The sequence below is a fragment of the Myotis daubentonii genome, chromosome 12 (assembly GCF_963259705.1).
Source record: "Myotis daubentonii chromosome 12, mMyoDau2.1, whole genome shotgun sequence".
Taxonomy (NCBI): domain Eukaryota; kingdom Metazoa; phylum Chordata; class Mammalia; order Chiroptera; family Vespertilionidae; genus Myotis; species Myotis daubentonii.
This window is the reverse complement of record NC_081851.1, coordinates 62,252,651-62,278,885: the sequence shown is the minus strand read 5'-3', so window position 1 is coordinate 62,278,885 and position 26,235 is coordinate 62,252,651. Positions and strand designations below refer to the sequence as shown.

General features: G+C 35.2%; 1 protein-coding gene across 2 annotated transcripts in view; it reads right to left on the bottom strand.

Annotated features, from left to right (window-relative positions):
- Positions 1-26,235, bottom strand: part of STRN (striatin) — a 75,393-nt gene that overhangs the window by 17,922 nt on the left and 31,236 nt on the right. Inside the window, exons 3-10 of one of the 2 annotated variants that reach the window (XM_059660091.1) lie at positions 21,823-21,896; positions 16,171-16,249; positions 12,837-13,004; positions 10,486-10,621; positions 7,382-7,517; positions 3,226-3,336; positions 1,116-1,202; positions 505-648 (exon numbers count right to left, since the gene is read on the bottom strand). In XM_059660091.1, coding sequence (XP_059516074.1) covers positions 505-648; positions 1,116-1,202; positions 3,226-3,336; positions 7,382-7,517; positions 10,486-10,621; positions 12,837-13,004; positions 16,171-16,249; positions 21,823-21,896 — 935 coding nt within the window. The remainder of the gene's footprint in view (positions 1-504; positions 649-1,115; positions 1,203-3,225; positions 3,337-7,381; positions 7,518-10,485; positions 10,622-12,836; positions 13,005-16,170; positions 16,250-21,822; positions 21,897-26,235) is intronic. The other variant, XM_059660093.1, reaches the window with a different exon arrangement.

Genomic DNA, 26,235 nt, shown 5'->3' with positions numbered 1-26,235 from the left:
GCCAAAACCGGTTTGGCTCAGTGGATAGAGCGTCAGCCTGCGGACTGAAAGGTCCCAGGTTCGATTCCGGTCAAGGGCATGTACCTGGGTTGCGGGCACATCCCCAGTAGGAGATGTGCAGGAGGCAGCTGATCGATGTTTCTCTCTCATCGATGTTTCTAACTCTCTATCTCTCTCCCTTCCTCTCTGTAAAAAATCAATAAAATATATTTTTTTTAAAAAATAAAGAAATGTATATAGCACACAAAGGCCATGGAAGCTTTATCTGAAATGGCAAAGATGTTCTAAGCGAGAATTTAGAGTTGGTTTTTAAGTTTGTGTACCCCTTTTCAGGTCTTAAAGATTGAAGCTGGAATCAAACCCCAGTGATATAAGATAATCTAGATTTGGGGAACTACAGGTATTGGTAGAATACAATTCTTCTTATAGAAAACATTTTCTAATAGGAATTTAGATATGTATATCCAAGTGCTTTTTGTGCTCCAGAGTGTCTTAAATACTCGCCTTCATCTGCTCTATTTATTTCATGTTCAGGAAGCCTGGAGCTGCTGGGTCTGGAAGGTGAACCCACAGATGGCTGCAATGAAGGAAGTTCATCAACATCTCTCAAATTAGCAAGCATATCTTGTAGTTTTGACCTATTGGGCCCTAGCCCAAAAAAGGGAGGGAGAGAACAAAAGAGAGGATATAGAATTATTCAACTGCATTGAAATGGTGCTATAAACTTTATTCACAACTGCCAACATCCACTTTTAAAGCTACCCTGCTATATTAAAAAGTAATTATTTTCCAAACTTTCAAAATTATTTTAAAAGTTTATTTCTTGAAAAGACATTTTACATTTATTTTTAAAATTAAGTTAATGAAATATCATCACTATTTGTATGAAAAAAAATGTTCATGTGCAATTTCAACCACTAAAAATAATACTCTATCATTATTGCATATTGGTCTAAATTCAGACAGACACCACAGATTGTGAAGCTATTGCTGTATACCAAATTAAACAATAACATCACTTTTTGTTTGTTTGCTTAAATTAAGTTGCATTCATTGCCTGACATCCTGAAGCTATGGTACCCGAAGTGAAGTCTCATGCCCTGCTGATTACTTACCTGAAACTTGATTCTTCATTCTCCCACATCCCTGTTTTGACTGTTTTATATAGGATAGAGGCTGAAACAGATCTTCGGTAGTTTTTCCTGTTATAAGTTTAATTAAGAATGGGAAATCTTACCCATAGTCCGTTATGTTTTTTTCCTATACCAGCATAAGCAATTTTAACTAATACCTAGAAATATATTTCAAGACAGCATGACTGGAGTACACAATTTGACTGGAAATATATCTACTAGACCATATTAAAAGAATTCAATCTTTCCCAATGAGTAAATAGTTCAATTAATAAAATATGTATAGATTATAAATTAATGCTTCATTTATCGATTCAAAGTTTTGTTTCAGCTCTTTTTATCGTCTTGACTTGTTCCCAGACTACCATTTATCCAGATAATATGAACTGACAATGAAAACAAAATGTGCTGAACCTGTCTATAGCCTCTCCAGCTTCAAGAAAAGACATTAAAATTTTTCTCCAGAGTCATTTTTCCTCATCATACTAAAAAACTTTATGCTTTATGTCTAAATACTGATCATAATCCCTACATTCAGGAAATAACTTCTATTAATAGGAATATTGTTCCAGTCAAATGGTGCAGTTTTAGATCTTAAGTGCTAAATTTCAACTACAGCAATGCCTTGATATTTGACAAGAACTGAACAAGCAATATAACAGTACGTGGGTTCTACGTAAGTCCTGATACCATTCCAATTTAAAGATCTTTTACATTTCAAGACATTATTGCAGCATAATGACTTAAAGAGATATATCAACTTTAAGTCAATCTAAAAATTAAAATATTCTTTTTCTCATATATGATATACAAATTTTCCTCAAAATTTCAGTTTAAAGGGGTTGGTCATCAATTTATTTGGATAAAATGTACAAAATATTCTTATTTTAATATTTATATTGATTTAATTTAGATTGAGAAGACATCAAATGACATCATCTCTCAGTTATGTAATGGCTGGCACAATGATAACATCAAAAACGGTCACTGACTTTTATCCATTCAAACTTACTTGTAAATTCTAAAATATTTTAAATAAACACTTAAATGTTTTCCAATAACTACCAGGTTGTAAAAGAATGTCCTAACAGAAGTGACTGGTCTTTGATAAGCTTTAACATCACTACAAAAAGAAAAAATATATCCTTCCAGTCTTCTGCAACTTTTAAATACATGTTTTACTAAACTGGATTTTAATCTCAATTTACACTACTTTAATATCCCAAAGGATGAAATTCCTATTGCCAAAAAAGGAAGACCCACATTCATACTGTCAATAAGAGGAAGCACAAGGAGGTAGTTTCACCTTGTTCTCCTAAAAAGGTGTTTAATGTTTTCAGGGATGTTTGAAAGCTTTTGTATTTCCACTTTACAGGCTTAACTAGAGCTATTGCTAAACTTTATTAATAGTTTGCATAGTGAATTATATATATGATTCACAGGGCTAGAAATTTAATTTTAGCTTCTATTTTTCATGTGGCACACATTTTATTGAAAACGAAAAAGCTAATTGGTAATGTTATAAATGGAATTGGCCAAAAGTTTTAAATTAATAAATACTTTTAGAAATTGTATACTTGTGCCCTGTATAGCATATAATGGTGAAAGCAAATGAACTGTGTGTTATGAACACATAGAATATTCAGGGGTAGAAATTAACTTTCTGTCTCTTAATTCTAAAATTGTATGCAATAATTTTGGTGGGTTGCCACAGGGTCAAACTAGATGAGATTTAAATTGTCTAAAACTATCAACAGTGAAAAATCATTCTTGTAATTTAAGTACAAATATTTTTAAAAATCAAATTATCACTATGTTTGAATACATAGTCCCACACTCTCATGAGGCTCTGGGTTTATTACTGAAATACGTTATGATTCCACAATAATATGCATAGTTTTTCTTTTTTCTTTTAAAGTTCATAATTGAATAGCTAGCCATTTAATTTCAACCCCTGAGAGCAAGTGAAAAGGAAAGAGGTCAGGAGTAGAAAAGAAAAAGAGTAAGTAGTTTTAGGAAAACATTGAAAAAAAATTGGGGGATATGAAAGAGGCAAGATTTATGATTTACAGATACAATGTTTTCCACTTACTCTTCACCCCCTTTTTCCCCTTTCTCTCCTTTTTGTATTGTTCCTTGAGTTTGGTAATTACTCCCTGGTCCACATTCCAAGCTTCAGGCATGAGACACTGGTCTTCCTTTTCTAAACAAAGTAAAACAAATGAAACAGCCTTTTTCAATGAAATATTAAACACTGTAAGTCAATAGTTATGAATGACATAACTATTTTCTTCTTAGTATCATTAACTTAAAAAAGACATTAGCTATATGTCACACAAAACACAGTATCTAAGAAATGGTGACCAATTCAATTTCCTAGGTAATATTAAATTTCTCTTGAAAGAGACATAGAAAAAAAGCACACACACCTGGAAGATGTGACTTTTATTAAATTAGGCCCCAAAATGCTATAATCAGGAACCCCTCATTTTTCATCCCATTTTCTGAATTAAATTAGGATTGAATCACAATTTTTTTATTAATTTACATAATGAGAGATTATTATTAAGAGATTATACAAATAGACTTCAATGATCTTTTCATTTGGAAAATTTTATGTTTTTGGCATGTGTTCATCAACAAATGACCATTTTTATTTTATAGGACTTATAAGGAATACTTGAAAACTTAACCTACACCCAAAATTTATATAATTTAATCAGTCTAATAAATTCCTTAAGTGGAAACAAAGCTTCTAGTAAGAAAAAAATTACAATCACTAATGTTCACTATTTTGGGAGAAGAAAATTTAAAAAGTAAATGTTATATATATTATACTTACTATAAAATAATTTATATACTATATAATGTCATGTGTTAGCTCAGAACTCTCGCTTGAACTCAAGACTCATATATCCAACTGCTCATTCTACATTTCCATTTGGAAGTCTAAATAGTATCTCAAACTAAACCAACAAAATCAAACTCCCAATCTTTCCCATCCAATCTGTTCTATCCACAGGATTCCCCATATAATTTGCTGCAATAGTTGTCCTCTCGCCCCACCAAGTCTATTTTCAAGACTGGTTGCCCTGGGTTCTTTACATAGCATCCAGAGTAATGCTTTAACATAAAAGTCAGATCCTGCCATCCTTGTGTTCAAAACCCTTCATGATTTGGTCACTTCTTACTATATTTCCCTTAGAAAAACTCTGCTCCAGCCACTCTAGCTTCCTTGAATTCCTCAAGCATATTACGGCTGCTGCTACCTTAGGGCATTTGCTCTGGCTTTCTTTTTCCCAAACACTTTCTCCAGATACCATATCCCTAACTTCCCTCATCAAGTCTTTTGCTCAAATGTTATCCTCTCATGGCACTTACCATGTACACCTTATTTTAAATTGTAATGACCCCACACCCACCACTCTCTATCCGCCTTATTCTGTTCTATATTTTCTATTTTCCATTGCATTTATCATCTTCTGACATACTATTCATGTACTGTGCTTAGTGCCTATATCCTCATACTAGACTTCAGGGACAACAGGGATAGAGATCCTCACCTAGAACACTTGCCACACAGAAGGCATTTGATCAAAATTTGTTGAATGATTGGACTAAACCAAAATATGCCAGAATAAACAGTAATCTGTTGGGTGGCTTCTGAATCCTTAAGTGCCTTCAGTTGTGTGATTTTAAATTCGTCTTAATTTTTTTAAAATAAAAACATTATCCTTATCATAATCTTAACTAGACTTATAATAACAATAGCAATGAAAGGTCATAGAAGTTGTGTGGTACAATCTATTTACTTGGCAGAAACTAACAAGATTCTTAACCTAAGCATATTCACCTTTTTAGGGGTGTAAGGAGGGATAAAGGAAGCACTTAAAATGGTTTAAATGTCCATTCAACTACACAGGATTTGCCATTTAGTTTTGTTAATTGCTTAAAAGTGGAATGCTTTTATTTAGAAGTATAAAACACATAAGATCAAAGTCCTGGTAAAGAAACCTCCAGTTGACTGAAAGATTCCATTCACTCATATTCATAAACAAAAATACCCAGTACACTACTAAAGAGTGCGACAGCTCAGATGTGGGAACAGTGCCTCAGATTTTCACCAGTAACTTTGTAGCAGGCTAGGTTAAAATGTACACATGGGTATCACATAATACTAGAGGCCTGGTGCACAAAAATTTGTGCACTGGCTAGGGAGGGGGGGTGGGGGGGGTGTCCCTCAGCCCCACTTGTGCCCTCTCACAGTCTGGGACCCGAAGGGAGATAACCACCTGCTGGCTTAGGCCCGCTCCCCAGGTGGCAGATGGCAGGCCCGATCCCTCGGTGCCTGCCCCACCTCCCCGGGTCGCGCACACGGCAGGGCCGATCTGGGGGTTGGGGTGCCACCCCAAGTTGCACACACGGCAGGGCTGATCCGGGGGTTGGGGTGCCACCCTGGGTCACGCACACGGCAGGGCTGATCCGGGGGTTGGGGCGCCGCCCTGGGTTGCACACATGGCAGGGCTGATCTGGGGGTTGGGGCACCACCCTGGGTTGGGTCGCAGATGGGATGCCCGGGCGGGCTGGCTGATCGCTGCTGCATCTCCCAGCCACCCTGGGTCGGGTCGCACACAGACGCCCGCCGTCCTGGGTCACAGATAGCAGGCCTGGATGGAGGCAGGGCAGGCGTGATAGCGCTATCCCGCCCCACCACCCCGGGTCACAAATAGCAGGCCCAGATGGCGGTGGGGCAGGTGGGATGGTGCTGTCCCGCCCTGCCTGCAGTATGCAAATTAGCCGCCATCTTTGTTGGCGGTTAATTTGCATATCATGCTGATTAGCCCATGGGAGGTGTAGCAAAGGTACGGTCAATTACCATGTTTGTCTATTATTAGATAGGATGTGGGACCATAACTCATGCCTTAAAGCTAAGGAAGTTACATATGGGACAGTACAGCTATCTTTGAAGGAAAATGAATCCCAATCACCACTGCAATAAGAATGGCAATAAAAAGGGCCAACTATTATTATTCAGATGTATGACTCCTTAAAGAAAAGACCTTTGTGTAGCACAGTGATCTAGCTATATTGGTAGAATTGTTGCCTGAAATATCTGAATAACTTGATATATAAGCACATTAGGGAATAAGACAGAAGAGAGACTCATTTCACTTTAACTTCCTCTGATTTCCAAACTTTGTTCTGGGGAGGGGGAAAAGGTCAGTCACTAAAATAGCCATTATATTCGCCATATTATGATTTTAAGTGATTATCCCAAATAATTCTTCAAATATTTGCCATGAAAAAGAAGTGGTATTAACATTATCAGATCCCTGAAGGAAAAGGGACAAGAAAATATTAGGAGAGTTATTCATTCTCTAACCTTATCAGTCTTTAAAGTGCATAGACTGTAAACTAAGGGTGTTCTAAAATTTTTTAACCTCAAGAAAATTTTCTCTCATTCCAAAACACTTGTTTTAACTCCGGTTAGACATTTAAAATAGTAAACACGCTTAGAACAATTCACACACAAAATCTGATGCCTTGTGCAAACTGACAAAACCTGACTGGAATGATAACTACAATTTTTAAACTTTATTTCTTTTTGTATAGAAGATGCCAGAGATGAGCTCTCTAAATCCTCTAAAGCAGCAGCAATTTTCAACCTTTTTCATCTCATGACATACACAAACTAATTACTAACATACTGCAGCACACCAAAATATGTATTTTTTGCCAATCTGACAAAAAAAATAGGTATAATTTTGATTCATTCACACTGACGGCTTTTGCTGTGTTGGCTGATATCATTTTTTCTTTTATTTGACAATCTAAGAGAAAAGAGATCAGTGCCCCAGACTAAACAGTCAGGTATTGTATGTTTTAAAAATTCTTGCAGCACATTGCTGCTCTAATACATTGTCATATTCAATTTCCACAAAATCTAGATTTGCAAGTTTTACTATCTAGGCAGAAAATAGAAAACATTCTGTATGTGAATTCAAATTATTTTCATACTGTATTCATTTTTTAAAATGAAATAATTACTTATACAATCTTCTTTAAACACACACAATACACACACACACACACCCTAGACAAAAGGTGATGGTAATAAAAAGTTCATTGCATCAACATTTCAACTTATAAGAGATTTAAAGTGTTCTTTAAGATGTTTCCCTCCTGAAAAAAAATTTGTTTCTTTTCTTTACATAATGTCTCTGGTTGGATCCAATACCCTTCCTTACCCCAGTCTGTTCCGTCACCTGCACTTCTAGATTCACTGTCGCCTTCCTCTGATGTAACCAAGAAGTCAAACTCCTTTAGAGCTTCTTCTGTATCTCGATCGTCACTGCTCTGAGGCAATGCTTTTTTCCTAACAATCTATTGAGAAAACATGCCAAATTAAAATGTATTATGGAAGTAATTTAAATAAAGGAGAAGGTACCCCTTTACCATTGAGTGACAAAACCCAATTAATTGTTTCCTTCAGAAAGTGTATCTTTGTAATACCTATTCAACAGTGGAAAACAGATGTCTCTTTAAAAAGTGTATAGATTATAATATTATACATTTTGAAGTAGTAATTTAAATTTTGTTCAATGATTTCTTACTGTAAATAAACTAATGGAGTCATATATTGAAAACACTGGAACATAAGACATCTATTTAAATTAGATAGATAAAAATATGTACTCTATTATAACACAACCAAATCTTGTATTTCTTGGATACAGTTTGTCCAAAGAAAGAAACACTTCATAAAACATTGCAAGAGCTTTCAGAATATAACCATGATCAATTTTAACTGTAATATATCATTCCCTTATAAAATTTACAATCACAAAAACTACAAACTCAGTAATGCATGCCTTAGACTTAGAAACTATTCTGTTTGTGGCCTGGGGGGGGGGGGGGAGGAGAGGGAAGGGAGGAATAGGAAAGGAATTCCCATTATTATTTCTACTATCCCAGCTTTGCATCAATTTTCTCCAATAACTCTCTATAATATTCAAGTTTTTCCTAAAATATGGATGTTTCAGAGTGAGACTTGACTTAGATTTAATAACAAATCTAGTAAGGGCTGTAATATCTCATTTTTATATATTCAGGAATCTCTGGAACCACAAATCCAGTTGGAAGATTAAAACTTAGCCTTAATGCACGCAGAGATGTTTTTTTAAAACAACACATTTTTATTGATTTCAGAAAGAAAAGGAGAGGGAGACAGAAATATCAATGATGAGAATCATTGATCAGCTGCCTCCTGCACGCCCCCTACTGGGGATAAACCTGGGCTGTGCCCTGACTGAAAATCAAACCATGACCTCCTGGTTCAGAGGTCCACGCTCAACCACTGAGCCATACCAGCTGAGCCAAAGATGATTTTTGAGATCTATATGCCAATACTTTTTATGAATTATCTCCTTTTTGGTCACCTCCACAACCAGAAGCCCGAACAAATCAGGACAACTGATTTGCAGCTTCTTTTGAAAAAATGGACTCAGTGTCTCTACTTCTTCAGACCTCAGCTTCTTCACTTCATGTAAAACAGAAACAGCATGATCTGATCAACTTCATCACTGGACTATTTTGAGTAGTTTAAACATATAATGGTTCAACATACAGATCAATGGGTCAGACTAAAGACTCTAGAAGTAGACTCTAAGAGATAACAATTACCTGACTTGGATGGCCCTGCTCTCATGCTCATGACTGATACCACTTGTCAATCACAGCACTCAGAGCCTCAGGAATCCTTCTCAACGCACACTCCAGGAAGCTACTATTAATAGAAGAAAGCTGGCACAGTGGGTGAAACCTACTCTGCCTTTCCTGGTATATAGGAAAACTGAATAGGAGAAATCAAGGATTCTTAAATGATGCTAGAATAATTGGTTTGACTATTTAGAATATTTCCCTAAAATCAAGAAATGCTATAAAAATATCTGGAACGGTAAAATCAGAGTCTAAATGTATTTCCAACATTAGTTATTACTAAGTATGGTATTAAGTCACTAAACTAACTCTTTGGGGGGGGGGGGGGCCTGTTTCTAGGTCTCATCTCCTCTATATAACCTAACGAAGAAGGAAGATAAATGGCAAGATGAAAACCACTGTCTGTCAAGTATCCCATTTAAATAAATAAACAAAAACTCCTGAATTTTTAATGGCGAGACATAGAAAAAAAGTGAACTGTGGTTACCAATGGAGAGTAGATTAGTAAATGGGAATGGATGGAGTTTATTGTAATAAGCATGTATTACTTTTCTTCCTTATATCTAAGGTTCCACCCCATTCCTGCCCAGAGAAACAATAATCTGGAAATAATAATTTGACAGTCTCTGATGGAAGCAGAGGGCATAAAGAACAAAGAAGTCACACTTAGAAAATACTTATAGTTAAATATATCATTTTCATATAGTGTCTCATATTCTTCACAAAGTCCTCTGGGGAGATGGGTGTGTATTATAATCCTCATTTTACAAACTAAAAAGTTTAGCCTGAAGGATTGATAAGCACAGATAATTAGTAACAGAATTGGGACTTAAACCCAAGGTTTTTGACTTCAGGGTCAGTCTGCTTTCTATTACCTTACATTCTTCCTCGCTCTTCTTAAATAAAAGTGGAAGAGGAAATGTGAATATTTTCCTAGTCAAAGCAAAGCATGCTTTCATATCTTACTTTAAAAATAGGATAAAGAAAAGGAGGTAGAAGGAAGAAGAGAAAGAAGGGAGTTGAAGAGGAAAAAGAAAAAAGAAGAGGGGGAAGGAGAGGATAGAAGGGGATAGAATAGAGAAGGGAAGAGAAGTGAGGCAAAGCAATTTAGAGACACCTCTTATTGTAAGAAACTACCAAGGGAGAGTCAATAAACTTACAAAGATGTAAGCAAAATTACAGAAAAACCCTAAACTAGCTTGAAGAAACCTAATGGAAGAGTTCTGAAAGTCTGTAGAACTTGTCTACCAAAGCAACCCTGACAAGAAGAAAACTGCATCAATTATCAATTAGAGTTGATGCCAGTCGCCATTAGGCACCATAATGGGTCTGTCAATTCTATTGTCTTATAGCAGCGAATAACACTGCATTGTTATAACACACAATGTTTACCATATTCACCAGCTCTATAGAAATGTTGAAATGTTTAATGAATTAACAAAAAATGAGGCCCTTAACAGAAAGCTGCTATACTAAAAATACTCCTGAGTGTGCAATAAATACTAAAAACTTTTATACTGATTCAAATTCATGAAAAAAATAAAGTTATGGGTTTAGGTTGAAAGATATGTATTATTTTTACAGTATGCATTCGAGTCCCTAAAAATAATTATATCTGAGTTATCCAACTCACTGTTGAAGTATCAATGACGCTTTTCTCTCGTCCATCAATGTCATCATCTTCGTCTTCATCACTGAAATCTGCAGCTGCACTTTCAGGGAATTTGAAATTATCCAGCACAGAGGCAGAATCTGTTAACTCAGATTTCCTGGTTTAAAACATGTACACCTTGCTCAGTTAATTTTTTAAACTCAACATAAGAATTAATTTGTAATATGATGCACTACCATCTGTTTATATTGTAACTACATTTCCTCAAATAACATTATGAATGACATTGATTCTTATCCATGAAAGTATAATATAGGAAGTGATTACTTTTTAAAGTACTTTGCAACCCTATCTATTTAGATGAATGATAATCTAATGTAAAGAACCCCTCCTAATTCAGATGTATTTTGATCCTAGGTTAACTTTCATGTATTTCTTCTTTAAAATATTTTTTCTCTCTGCCACAACTTTATTCTATCCTTTTCCTCTATGCTACTCTTCCTGTGAAACACATAAGTTTCCATGATATGCCGTAGCCAGTTTGGCTCAGTGGATAGAGCATCAGCCTGTGGACTCAGGGGTCCCAGGTTTGATTCCGGTCAGGGGCGTGTGCTTTGGTTGCGGGCACATCCCCAGTGGGGAGTGTGCAGGAGGCAGCTGATCGATGTTTCTCTCTCATCGATGTTTCTAGCTCTCTATTCCTCTCCCTTCCTCTCTGTAAAAAATCAATAAAATATTTTTTTAAAAGTTTCCATAATTAGAAAATATGTCATTTTTCTCTGATGCTATCTTATATTTCTGAACAGCTGATGAGCTAAAAAAAAGCAAATGTGCACATCACGTTACTAAATACAATATATTATTCAAATCAACATTTCTACAAAACTTCAATCTATTGGTGAGCATTAAACTTTTGGAAATGATTTCAAATATGTAAGATTTTAATTTAGTTCCCTAAAAATAAATCTAGTAAACAATTTCCTAATGACCAGAAAGGATGATTTCTCTCCAGTTCATTAAAAAATATTTTAGAAACGAAGGTATGTCTATGAAAAAATATAGCCACACTATGGACGAAATTTTCAAGACAAATAATAAATTTCAAATCTGCTGGAAGCTACGTTTGAGGTTTTTCCACCCTATTCTTCATCTCTACATAATTAGACATTCAGAATAATATCCTTGTCAGCTTCAAAAGATAGGTGAGACCAAAACACAAGACAACTAAATGGTCTTTTCTGAGGCCTTTATACTGACTTGTTAACCCTTTTCAGTGGTTCTCAACCTTCTGGCCCTTTAAATACAGTTCCTCATGTTGTGACCCAACCATAAAATTATTTTCGTTGCTACTTCATAACTGTAATGTTGCTACTGTTATGAATCGTAATGTAAATATCTGATATGCAGGATGGTCTTAGGCAACCCCTGTGAAAGGGTTGTTCGACCGCCAAAGGGGTCGCGACCCACAGGCTGAGAACCGCTGCTTAGGTAAAACTATAAGCAAGAATGCCTACATTGTCTATGTCTACACAGAGAAACAATCTACATCTCACATTTATAAAAACAATTTAATGTAGTTTCAATTATTAATGAATATATTTAAGAAGACCCTAATGACATCTGTTTATAAAAGTCATATTTTTGAACCTTTACCTAAATCTCATAATTTTAGTTTATGGTCCAGAGAACAGAAACTATGTTCTCACTAGAACAGCAATTTTCAACCTTTCTCATGTCATGGCACACATAAACTACTAAAATTCTGTGACACCAAAAAATATATTTTTTGCCGATCAGACAAAAAAAGGGTATAATTTTTATTCATTCACACCGCATGGCTATTGTTGTGTTGGCTGTTATCATTTTTTCATTTGACAATCTAAGGGAAAAGCCATCAGTGCCACTGACTAAATAAAAGTGTCTAAGATAAGGTTTACTTCTTAAAAATTTTAACTGAATTTCCAAAATAAGATCTTTTATGAAGTTCTAATAGTAAGTGACTAAGTTTTAGGGTATTAAAATCTGCATTAAATCCATAAATTTCAAGCAAATATCTTAAATAAAAAAATATTCTTAAAATATCATAAACTCTAATCATGACATGTTATCTTCTAATAAGTGAATTTTAAATTCCTATTAAACCTTATTATAATTATTTCTGTAGCAGTATCTAAAAGTACAAGTACCATAAATATCACCCATAAACCAAATATCTTCTAATAAGTGAATTTTAAATTCCTATTAAACCTTATTATAATTATTTCTGTAGCAGTTATCTAAAAGTACAAGTACCATAAATATCACCCATAAACCAAATATATTTAATAAAAACTAAAGTTATAGCTAAAACACTTTCCAGACAAAATACTTACCCAATCATTGCTGTATCTTTAACTTCACCTTCTGTGCCATTTATAAGTGAATCCTGATTTTTGTCATCTTCTCTGTCCGTGACATCACTTGAAAAGCCCAACAAAGCTCGCACTCGTTTAGACTTCACATCTAGAATAGTATCTGTGTATCCCACCTCCTGTAGATACCTGTGTATAAAGATGATCCTTACAATTCAGCCATACTGGATCAGCATTCTATAACTTAATACATAAATAAAAGTATTTCTTTAAATTCAATGCCTGCATAGGATTTAACAGAATAGTACCATGCTAGTATGACTTGCTAACAAATAATCTTCCAGCTGCAGATGGAGCTGTCTCTTGCAGTACCAGTCTCTACCATCACTGAGAAAAATCAAAGAACTATACAATACACCATTCATTATATTTATCATAAAAAGAAACTATTTCTTAACATACCTAATAGCACATTGTTTCTTCTAGGCAGGGTTGGAGCAATTTCACTCTCAGATAAATTACTATTTTATGATAGTGGTTGTTATACTCAGTAGTCTTTTTACATTTCTGATGTAAAGTGTCACTGTTTAAGATCTAAAGAGAATGTTTCTGGCATACAAAATTTCCTCTATGACATACAATAAGACAGTATAATCCAAAGAGTCACTTCTACAGAAGGAACACTTCTATCTTAGGACAATTGTAAAATGAAAAATGCAGACCACAATTCAATTGTGGAATGTGTAATGCCTGGGTACATAGGAAGAGGGGCAGCAGCACAGAATAAAAGAGAATAGGCTTTGTATTAGCCTAAATGGGTGTAAAGCCCATTTCTGCCATTTTCATTCTGTTACTTTAATTCTGTTGAACCTCAGCTTTCTTTCCCTTAAAAGGGACACACTTAGTACAGTGCCTGGTATATCGAAGGCACTCAATTTCTTTTTTTTTTTTTTAAATATATTTTATTGATTTTTTTACAGAGAGGAAGGGAGAGAGATAGAGAGTCAGAAACATCGATCAGAGAGAAACATCGACCAGACGCCTCCTGCACATCCCCAAACGGGGATGTGCCCGCAACCCAGGTACATGCCCTTGACCGGAATCGAACCTGGGACCTTTCAGTCCGCAGGCCGACGCTCTATCCACTGAGCCAAACCGGTTTCGGCACTCAATTTCTATTAACAAAAAAAGATGACCAAAAAAAAAAACCAAACCCAAAAAGGGTAGTGGCAGGAACATTAAAAAGGCAAGTGTCACTAATAGCACCATTAATAAAAGTGACTGACAAATGTCAGACATTAACTTATAAGTAAGCATCAGTCTATGGTATGAGAGAGAAAATAAAGGTGGACAAGATAAGCAGTCTAAGGTAAATTTATTTCAAGACCTGATATTAATAGTTAATATAGCTCAAAGAGATATCTCGCAAAGATATGTGACTAAAATGGAATAAGTGCATCCTATCGAATTAAGACATTCATTTTTTAATCCTATTCAATATTTACAGAAAGGGTTTGATTAAAATTTGGATAATAAATTTCTAACTTCCCTAAACTTAATCAGTTGTTCTTACAAACTAATACAAAGGTATTATGTTTTTCTATTTTTAACAAATAATATTTGACACATACTTCACATTGGCAGCAAAATCACATTACAAATAACTGTTTCGAAAACTGCACTTTCCATAAGTTGGCTTTACTAAATGGTTACTTCCTCATTCACTGATAAAATGTCACCTTTCCTTTTTTTTTTTTAAATATATTTTATTGATTTTTTACAGAGAGGAAGGGAGAGGGGGAGAGAGTTAGAAACATCGATGAGAGAGAAACATCGATCAGCTGCCTCCTGCACACATCCCACTGGGGATGTGCCTGCAACCAACGTACATGCCCTTGACCGGAATCGAACCTGGGACCTTTCAGTCCGCAGGCAGATGCTCTATCCACTGAGCCAAACCGGTCAGGGCTCACCTTTCCTTTAAGAGACAGATTATGAGTCTTCTAAAGTTTTTGAAAATATCTCTTGGATTGCTCACTATTACAACTTCCAATTAAAAAAACCCAGCAGATTAAGAACACGTATTTATTTATAAAAAGAAAATGCATAAATCATATTTAAGACCAAAGTCAAGGCACTAGTGGAAAAAATCCACTTATTAAATACTAGTGAGCCCTAGCCACTTTGGCTCAGTGGACAGAGCATTGGATTGCAGACTGAAGGGTCCCAGGTTCAATTTAGGTCAAGGGCACTTGCCTGGGTTGCAGGCTTGATCCCCAGTAGGGGACGTGCAGGAGGCAGCCAATCAGTGACTCTCTCATCATTGATGTTTCTATTTCTCTCTTCCTCTTCCTTCCTCTCTGAAATCAATAAAAATATTTTTTAAAATAGTTTAAATACTAGTGAAATCTCACTTTCTCTTAACTTCAAGTAGATAAAAAAAATAGATATATGAAGACATTTTATTATTCCCTTCCCATCGCCAAAAGGAATGGCTGGCAGGCATCCATTTTGGAAATTATAGATTTAGAGTATTCACAAGCGATCTGAAAAGTCCAAAACAAACAGCAAATTTCATTTTACTGAGGCATAAACCTGAATACCAATTTCAAATGTGATATGCAAGGACCAGGTATTGAGCTGGTGAGTAGGTCTCGCCCACCACCTGACATCTGAACCTCAACCCAGCTTTGCTCCCTCCTTATACTCAACTACCCATTTCACAGGAGAAAGTACATGTTAGTGCAATATTTGCAAATAGAGGGAAATCAAAAAGTACTTCAATCAATTAAAAACACAAATTTGGGGGGGGGGGATTAAGAGATCAACCGAAGGACTTGTATACATGCATATAAGCATAACCAATGGACATAAGACACTGGGGGGGTAGGGGAGGCCAGGGGACTGTCAAGGGCGGGGGGGAAAAGGAGACATATGTAATAGTCTTTGTAATACTTTAAGCAATAAATAATTTTAAAAAAACAGAAATTTACATATAAATAATAATTAAACCTATATTAAAACTTATATATTCATGTATAAAAGATGCAAAGTATGAAATTCTTTAAACTATAAATTTAAGTGTATGTAAAATCTAGAAGCTTAAAATTATACTCTTTTTGATGAATCTAAAATAATGAAAATTATTTATGCCTTATAATTCTTATTAATATTTAATAATTTATAAATTCCACTACCAGGGGAAAAAGCGTTTAATTGAAAAAGGAAAAGTAATTCAACTAAACTTTTCACAGCAGCAGTATAAGAAAAATTATTCTGAGTTGAAAATACAAAACAAAAATAATCCCATGAAAATACATGATGCTTCTCTTTAATTTGACCAGGAGTTACTTACTGTCTGAGTAGTTGACGACCTTGTTTCCACATTAACTGGCTATTTTGTTGTGGCTGCACCTCTGTTTCATTACCTTCATCTAGAAAACATTAAATCATAATAAAACTGAGTTGTCATATACATTAGAGGGTATCTCTATTCATAAAAAATATCTAAAAATATTGATAAGATTAAGAAATGTAATACTGCACTGTAAGGTATGTTTCAGGACCATGTACATTCTGTTTTTAAGTCAAATTTCCATAAAAAAAGTCTGAATTCATTACTGCTACTGGATTTCCCTCGGAGTTATAGAACTGAAATAAAAACATTTTCCAATTCCTTAGGCAGCCTGAGAATTTCCCTCTAAGACAAAGATCTATCCACATCAAGTCACACAATAAGAGTCCAATAAAAGTATTTGAAGTGCCAGGTCAAAATTAGAACAAAATACCCAGGAATGATGGCTTTTAAAAAAAGTTTGATTAAAGAGGAGGTAGGAAATAATCTCATTCCAAATCTACTTCCTTTACTAGTTATTAAATGAAAACTTCAAGTATTCTTTTTAAGACATTCTTTGAAAGAAAATCTCATAGGCCTTGAAAAGCTTTAAATTCATCACTTGGTAGAAGCTTAATCCTTTCAAGAAGGTGGTAAACTAAAAGAGCCTTCTCTGTGTTAAGTCTAAACTAAAGAATTTCTAAACTATAGCATGGCTCTAACTTTAAAAATACAAAAAAGTTCACACTTTCCATCAGTCCCTGATTAAACTATAAGAAACTATTATCTCTATAGGGTTTTATTCAAGTGAAGATACAAGAAAGACTGGGTATGTTTGTTTTATGATATTTGATATTACACATTTACTGTGCTCCAGATGCTGTGTTAAAATGTCTACAATATCTGTTTTAATCTTTACAACTCAAAAGATAGGTGTTATACTAGCCTTGTTTTAAAGATGAGTTTTACATGTTAACTGAAAGGTTTCTAAGTTAGAAGTAGAGTTGTAAGTATTGACATCATGACTAACCCCAGAGCTCATGTATTTTCCTTCATATGCTATCACTACAACAATAAGAAATTAGAGAAATACATAAATTTAAAAAATTAGATCTTGCACTTTCATATTTCTCCTAAAATAATGAGGCAAAGCTCTGTAATACACGATCTAGAAATATCAGTAGAGTAGACGGAGGGTAGAAAGTGCAGTCAGGGGATTAAGTTAACTAAAAAAGGAAAACTACTTTGGGATAACTTCAGAGGGTATATTTTCTTTTTTAAAAAAAGGGCAAAAACAAAAGTCTCAATACTAAAGAAAAATGACACTAACTCACAAATTCAGGAACTGTGGATATAATACAGTATGTTCCAATACATCCCCTTATTAAGTCAAGTGAATAAATTGTACTTACCATGTAAAACCATTTACATTAACATTTCAAAAACTAAAATTTCAGATGTGAAAGAACTTTTGAGGTCATCTAATTTCCCTTAAGAACAGGCCTAAATCCTTTCTATACCATCCTCAGATACAGCCAACTGCCTGTGCCTATTCTGGCAGCCAATGATGTTACCAAAGTGTGGTATATCCATTCAGTGGAATACTACTCAATAGGAACAAGGGATGAACTAATGACATACACCCATATGAATTTCAAATGCATTATGCCAAGTGAGAGAAGCTAGAATCAAAAGGCTACATATTGCCTTTCAGGAAAAGGCAAAACTACAGAAACAGAAAACAGATTAGTGGTTACCAGGAGATGAGAGTATTAAGCAGGGGTGGGAAACATCCAGCCAGTGGGCCTTAAACGGCCCGTGAAATCATCTGGTCTGGCCCTGCCAAGGCATTAGGGGTGAGCTAATTAAATGTCTGACCAAATACAGCAGGCTAATTTTTAAGTTGATGATTTTGTATGACCCAAGAACGATGTTATAAATATCCAAATTGCCCTTGGCAGAAAAAAGGCTCCCCACCCATGTTAAACAATTAACTTGTTCGTGATCTCAGAATCCTAAAACTTCTGGTGGGCAGGTATAAAATAGAAGTAGGTGGGCAAAGTTACTTCTCAAAGGGCTGAGAAGAACCTTTTTTACTTGTCTAAATCAATCATCAATCAAGACTGAAAAAATTGTACAAAGGAAAGAACAAACACAGGGAAAAGCCGATGGGAGTACAGAAACTACCTGCTGACAAATTATGAGCAAGCTCGCAGGGTTCTGGCGCACTTCTGAAGAGAGATGTCCATTTGAAAGAGTTAAACTAAATGCATATTTAATCACATGGGCCCAGTGTGTGAATGTGACTGAGTACTGCGAAGACGAAAGGAAGAATATTCACTGGAACCCCATTTGAGTTTTTCTCAGCCCATCCTCTCATGTGAGAGATAGGATGTCGTGGAAGTCCTCACCTCCAGTACCTCTCAGATTGTGACTGCTTTGTAGGTGGATTGTCAAAGAGAGAACTAAGTTAAAATGAAGTCTTGAGGGTGGGCCCTAATCCAAAGTGACTGATGCCCTAATAAAAGGAGACTAAGACAGCAGCTGAGTAGCTGCAAGAGCAAACATATGGCCTACAAAGCCTAAATCAGGGGTCCTCAAACTTTTTAAACAGGAGGCCAGTTCACTGTCCCTCAGACCGTTGGAGGGCCGGACTATAGTTAAAAAATAACTATGAACAAATTCCTATGCACACTGCACATATCTTATTTTGAAGTAAAAAAACAAAACGGGAACAAATACAATATTTGTATTTGCATGTGGCCGTAGTTTGAGGACCCCTGACCTAAATATTGCTATCTGGCCTCAGAAAAAAACCCCTGACCTGCTCTAGATCAAAATCTATCTCCTTATTCTTACCCATTTAGGCTCCTTTTGTCTTCACTTCCTTCCCTCTGGAGTTTTAGTTCGAAGTCTATCCCTTCAACCATTCTTTTGCCAATGTACTCAATTTTCTTGTCCCCTTGTTTTCCAGGAATTCAAGTATTAACTATTTTCATTCTGTTTAGCAAGTGTTCAGACCAGTGCTTCTTACTAAACTCACGGTCACACATGTCAACCAGACCCTTAGCTTTTCTCAATCCTACCACTTCTTAGTTTGTCCTCCTGTTCATTTGTTATAAATCTTCTCTACTTTTTGTAAACCTCTCACACTCTTAGCAGATAATTTTGTCTCAAACATAAAGCTATCATATTAAATACCTACCACCAAACTGAAACCCTAACCTACAAACCCATCACCTAACTTCCTATATTCTCTCTTGGTAACAATAAAAGACTTGCTCCCCCTGTCATTCTCTAGCTGTGTTCAGAATCCAATCCCTATGACGTTTTCAGATACCTTCCTATTTTGTATATCTCTACTTTCTCATTTTCATTTGCTCTTCCTCAAAAAAATACATCCCCCCACACACACTTCCTTCACCCTTTGTGTCCTGTCAGCTGTTACCCTCTAATCCCACTCCCTCACCTTCACAACCCAAGCTTCCTGAAAGGTGACTATACTTAGTTTTCATTTTCCACTCATGTCTATGTTTCTGTCCTCACCTCTCTTCTGAAACTGCTTGCAATAAATTCTCAGTGATCTGTTTGTCACTAAATTCTTCAATTCTCTGGACATTAATCAGTAATGATGAAGGGTCCTTACTTCTGAAAACCATTTCTCCTCTTTGTTTCCACTGGCTTCTCTCCTACCATTAGGACAACTTTTCTGAGTTTCCTTTCCAGGATTCTATTTTTCTACCAGTTTTTTTTAGTGTTGCCATTCCTCAGAGTTCCATTTTAAATCCTCTTCTCACTCTGCATAAAGTCCCTGGATGAGCCTTCACTCAAATGTATTGAGAGCCATTAGTACTATATGGTGCTGCCTCTCAATCTACATATCAAACCGATACCACCAGCCTAAGCTCCAAATCCACACACCTGTCTACCAGCCACCTTCACTTGATTGCCTAACAAATAAATCCAGAAGTGAACCCTCGGTCTTTTCAAACTGCTTCTAGTCTCGTTTTTTAAACTACAACTGTGGGAGTCATCTTTGATTCTCCCTTTTTTTCATCCCTTACATCCAAACAAGAACCAATTCCTGCAGATTTTAGGTCCTAAATATTTCCTGAATACACCTACTTCTCTTAAACTCCATTGTTAGAACCCTTGTCTGGGTAACCTTCCTCATGTAGCCAGGTGGCTGTCAGTCCTCTAACTAGTCTCCCCAATTCCAGTTCTGCTACTCTCTAACCCATCTTCTAAACTGAAGAACAAATTTGATCACAAGAGTCCTAATTAAGTCCTTCAAGTGCCTTCTCATAACTCCTAGGATAAAGTGTAAATTCCTTAACATATTTTACAAGACCTTGTAACAAATTTTACCATCTCTTCCCCCCTGGCTAACTCTCTAGTTGTATCTATAAACATTAATTTCCTCCCTCCAAATACTAGCCAGTTATTTCATTTCTCAATGTGGCATATTCTTATCTCAGAAACTTTACATGCAAGAGGCAACCAACCTCCCCCTTCCTGCCTCCCTTCCACTCTCACTTAAAAAAAAAAAAAAATGGAAAAAATACATCCTCAGGTAAGGATTAACAAAAAAATAAATAAAATGAGAATAATATTATCTTTATTAAATAACTATTTTAAAAATTACAGTTAACATACATAAAGCCCCTAGTACAAGGCAAATATTTCAGTAAGTGATATAAACAATAGTTGTTATCTTCAGATATTTGATCCAGGAATTTAATCTGAAATTACGTCAAAAACAAACTCACCTTAAAACATGGCAATAACTTTTGAACAACTTTTCTTTCTTTTCCTTTACATCTACTAATAAGTAATATCTGATTGTTTCCAGGTACTAGTTTTGTACTGTTTGGTGAGGTGAAGAGAAAGGTAGGAGAAGGATAAAGAAGGCATAATGCAAAATAACAATAAAATGTTTCAGCTGTTAAAAGATGATCTAGTTATAGAATCTGCTGTGATGACAAAGTCCAAAACAATTTTGCACCTGAAACTGAGGGATCCAGGGGTGGGCAAACTTTTTGACTCGAGGGCCACAATGGGTTCTTAAACTGGACCGGAGGGCCGGAACAAAAGCATGGATGGAGTGTTTGTGTGAACTAATATAAATTCAAAGTAAACATCATTACATAAAAGGGTACGGTCTTTTTTTTTTTAGTTTTATTCATTTCAAACGGGCCGGATCCGGCCCACGGGCCGTAGTTTGCCCACGACTGGATTAGGCTCATTGGACAAGGAATTCCCCTGTACTTAAAGAAGAAATCTTTTACCTCTATAGTTCCTACTCTTTCTCTCAGGATGTCAAGGGCATTCTGTACTTTGTTCTGCACATCTCAAAGTTCCCATTAATACTGGGAAGACCCAGCAAGAATCAGTTATGTTGATGTATGTTTCCCCATGAATTCTGATTCTTTCAGTAAGTACAGAACATAACCAGAAAATGGGAAACTAAAAGTAAAGGGAAGGGGATAAAAGAAGGAAGCTGGTGGAAAATAATCTAAGTGACACTACATGATTAGTGTCAAACGATAAGTAGGTCAGAAAAAATAACATGCAAATAACTAGAAATCAACTTGCAGTTATACATATTGTAGCTACAAATACTCGATATTAACTTCTTTTTAATCAGTTGAACTTCCTTTAAAATTAGCTTACCAGAATCATAGCTTGGAGGCTTCATATCTCCCTGATTCAATTCTGTCCCATATTTCAACTTGTGGTATTTGGCTCTAACAAAGAAATGAGAAAATACAAACCATCTTAAAACATATTTAAGTAAACTTTTATATATGCAATAGGAGTAGTCATCAGTTTGCAGTAGTCCTAGGTAACTTTCAAAGGCCCATAGCCTTCCAAGATGTCAAAGTCATAATACAAAAGCATTTGCCATTACTATTTTGTTGTTAGCCCATGAAGTGCTATTATAAGAAATAAAGGACTAACACTGGGAACCATACATCTTCTTTCTGTACTTACTAATGAACCATATTAACATGCTAGCTTTTGTTGTATTCAAATTTTCTTGATAACTGCCAGAGTATTTTATTATCAAAAGCAGCAGAAAAGTTTGGATTGTAAAATAAACTTGTAAAAGACTGACCTTTTTCAAAATCAAGTTTTTTAAAAAGAAAAATCATCTATAATATGTTATGTCTTGTCAGGCAATTATGATTTTCCAAGTATGCATTATATTGAACAATCCAAAGGACGGAGGGGGAACGAGCCCAATCATGAATATTGAATAAGATATTCCAGCACAAATAAATAATTTCTTTAATAGTCAAAGTATCCTTTGCCTTTCTTTGCAGGGACAACTCAGGAAAAACTGTGAACAGGAATTCTTGTCTTCTCTTCTTTTAAAAGCTACATGAATGTTACTATTTCTGGTTCATCTGACTTAACCATCTCAGATTTAACCATCTGAAACCAGAAAAATAAACTCGATAAGGTAAAAAATTTTAAGATTAACTAAAAATGGCCATACTTACTTAATTTATTTGTATATTTTAATTTGTTTGCTTCCCTGAAATATTAAGGCCATTTACAATAAATATTCAATATAATGAGACTGGAATAATAACAATTTGAAAAGCTAAGTAATAAAGAAGTAATGAAAGAGTAACATAGCGAGCCCTAGACAGTTTGGCTCAGTGGATATAGCATGGGCCCTCAGACTGGAGTCACAAGTTCGATTCTGGTCAAGGTCATATTCCTTGGTTGCAGGCTCCCTGGGCACGTTCGGGAAGCAACCAATCGATGTGTCTCTCTCATGTCGCTGTTTCTCTCTTTCTCTGTCTTCTTCCCTTACACTCTCTCTAAAAAATCAATGGAAAAATATCTTTGGGTGAGAATTAACAGCAACAAAACAAAAAAGAGAGAGAGGAGAGAGAGAGAGAGAGAGAGAGAGAGAGAGAGAGAGAGAGAGAAAAGAATAATATAGCCACTCTGAAAGGTTTTTTTGAAAGTTATTTTTATCCTTATAAAAAACTAATTGAGCACTTACTATAAGCTTTTTATATTTCAAGGAAAGTATAAAGAAAATGAAATTTATTTGCTCAACTATATGAAGTACTGGAATTCTTCATATTATTTTACAATGATTATTTTGCAGTTACAACAGAAAAGTCAATGTTTTATATAGATGGGAATCTTAAGACAACCTATAAAAATTATAGACAGCTGATGTTCTATTTCTTAGAGTAGGTGGTGGGTACATCGTTATTTTTTATATTAGTCTTTATGTTCTGCATAGATAGAAAATGTTTTGTAATAATATCTATCCATTAAAAAGAAAAAATATTTGTTTGCTAATATGGATTGATCTCTAAGCTTAAGTAAAAAAGCAAAGTACAAAATACTATGTATTTATGCGGTTTATATGTATGTTATGTATATTTCATATGCACTGAATATTTCTGGATACATGATACATAAAACATCAGTTAAAATGATTTCCTTTGGGAAGGGAAATCAGTGAACTGATGCAGAAGGGAAACTACTTTGTGTTATTTGGAGAATTAACCACATGTATATAGGTCTTTTTAAATATTTTTAGTAAATATTTTGTCCCAAATAATTTAGAACATTTTTTCTCTACTCCCAATGCTTCTCTTAATCAAAGATTTCCTCACCATACTAAACATTTCCTAGTCTACCTCAATGTCTTTGTATTAATGTTATTATAGCCCTGACTGGTTTGGCTCAGTGGATAGAGTGTCGGCCTGTGGACTGAGGGGCCCCAGGTTCAATTCTAGTCAAGGGGATGTACCTTGGTTGCGGGCACATTCCCAGTGTGGGGTGTGCAGGAGGCAGCTGATCGATGTTTCTCTCTCATCGATGTTTCTAACTCTCTATCCCTCTCCCTTCCTCTCTGTAAAAAATAAAATATATTTTTTTTAAAAATGTTATTATAAGAGGGTAAGATTTAGAGCCATTAAATTGACTCAAAGTAACAATACCTCCTAGAAGTCACAACACGAATTGAAAATAACTGGCTGAGGACAGAGTAGAAGTAGCAATAAAATTTTATGGAATTAATTTATATATTTTTGTTATATGCATATAAAGAAAAACATTTTCAAACACAAAATACTGCATTATAGTGCATTCTAGTATTCTTAGGAAAAACTGCAACAGAGCTACAAAAATGAAACAAAATATTCTATGCAATATATACAACAAAAAATAATAAAACACTATATGAACTAACACTTCATAAAAAATTAGACAAAGACAAAATAAGTAAAGAAACGCTGTGTTTACAAGCTGGGTTCCCTTAAAAATAATTTCATTATATCCAATAAACGTACTGAATTCTTATAACACGCCAGGCACTGTATTGGCTGCTGGGAACAACCTGCAACTTGTAATCAATCATAAGGTGGAGGCAAGAAGATGCCTAAGAGACAGAAATGTAAATAAATAACTATAGCATACTGTGGGGTAAGAGCTCAGAATTATATCAACTGTCAGAGGAATTCAGATAAGGAATTAGCTAATCCTGTCAAAGGTGGTGTCAAGGAGACCTACCAAAAAGGAGATAACACATGAGATTTTAGCTAAAGTTCAAAATACCGTCAGTTTCCCCACCAAAGAAACTGATATAGAGGGCATTTCTGTCAGAAGAAACATCTAAAAGTTCCTCAATGTGTGTGTGTGTGTGTGTGTGTGTGTGTGTGTGAAGTGTGTCAAAAAAACAGCTGTGTGTATATGTATGTGTGTGAATGTATGTCATGTGTGCATGTATATGTATAGGACTAGCAAGGGGCCTGGATGTAAAAGATTTTACTAAGCAGAATTTTGAAATTAGCCAGATACTTTTAAGCAGGGATATAATATGTGTTTTAAAAAACTAGTCCAATGAACATGAAAATATCTAAGAGGTCTAATTCACAAAGAAATAATTTATTACACTTCAATAGTGCCATTATATCAGGAATAATCTCAGATCATTCCATCAACTTCAAAAGATACAAAATCAGGGACTCTTTTCCAGGAAAATCCCATTTGTTAAAAAAATCACACACAAAAAAAACAAAACAAACAACTTCCCTGGACCAGGCCAGTCTTTCTCTCTCCTATTCTCCAAAGTCAAACTACTTGAAAAATATGCGACTGTATCTGTCTCCACTTTATCTTTCCTACTCACCCCTCAGTCCCCTATGATCTGGTTTATGTTCCTGCTACCTCACTAAAGCTGTTCTGGCAAGGATACCAACAAACTCTTAACTGGCAAATCCAAATGACTATTTTCAGTATACAATGTACTGGGAGTCTGTTTGGCACTTACAATTGTCAAACTCCCCTTTTCTTGCTTCCAATATACTACTTTCTCCTTCCTTCTCCAACCATTGTTTTGTTGGCTTTTCTTTCTCTGCCTTTTCTTCAAACATTTCCATTTCTGTGACTACTATGGGTTCTATTCTCTTCCCAAAATATTTGTTCTTGTCTCAATTACTCCTATAACTTTACCCACAATATTGATGTGTACATTTCTAGTCATGAGTCCCTCCCATATTTGCTTTTAAACCCTTAATTCTTATCCTTTTTAAAATTCTTAATTGTTACCCTTAAATTCAACTGATAAGTTCCAAAACTCACACTTACCAGAACCCTAGGAATCTTTCTTAAGTTATCTTTCTTCCTCATCTCCTATACCCAATTGTCTTCCAAATTATATAGATTCTCTATTTAAAATGTTTCACAGCTGATGCCGCCTTTCTTCTGCAGCTACTATGCTATCGTGTCTCATCCTCAACTATTACAATCTTCCTGCCTGTATTAACAGATTTTTCCAGCCCATCCCCCAAAATGAAATCAGAATGATCTTTCTAAAATCTATTTCACACTATTCCATGCTTAAACCTTTCAATTGCATGACAACTAAATGCAATATGTATTTCTAGACCAGAAAAAAACACACCTATAAAGATCATATTAGAATATTTGGTTAAAAAAATGCTATGCAGATCATCACTGGAACATATGAATATGGACTTTGTTAGATAATGGAACTATATCAACATTAAATTTCCTTAATTTGATAATAAGCTGTAATTATACAATGGA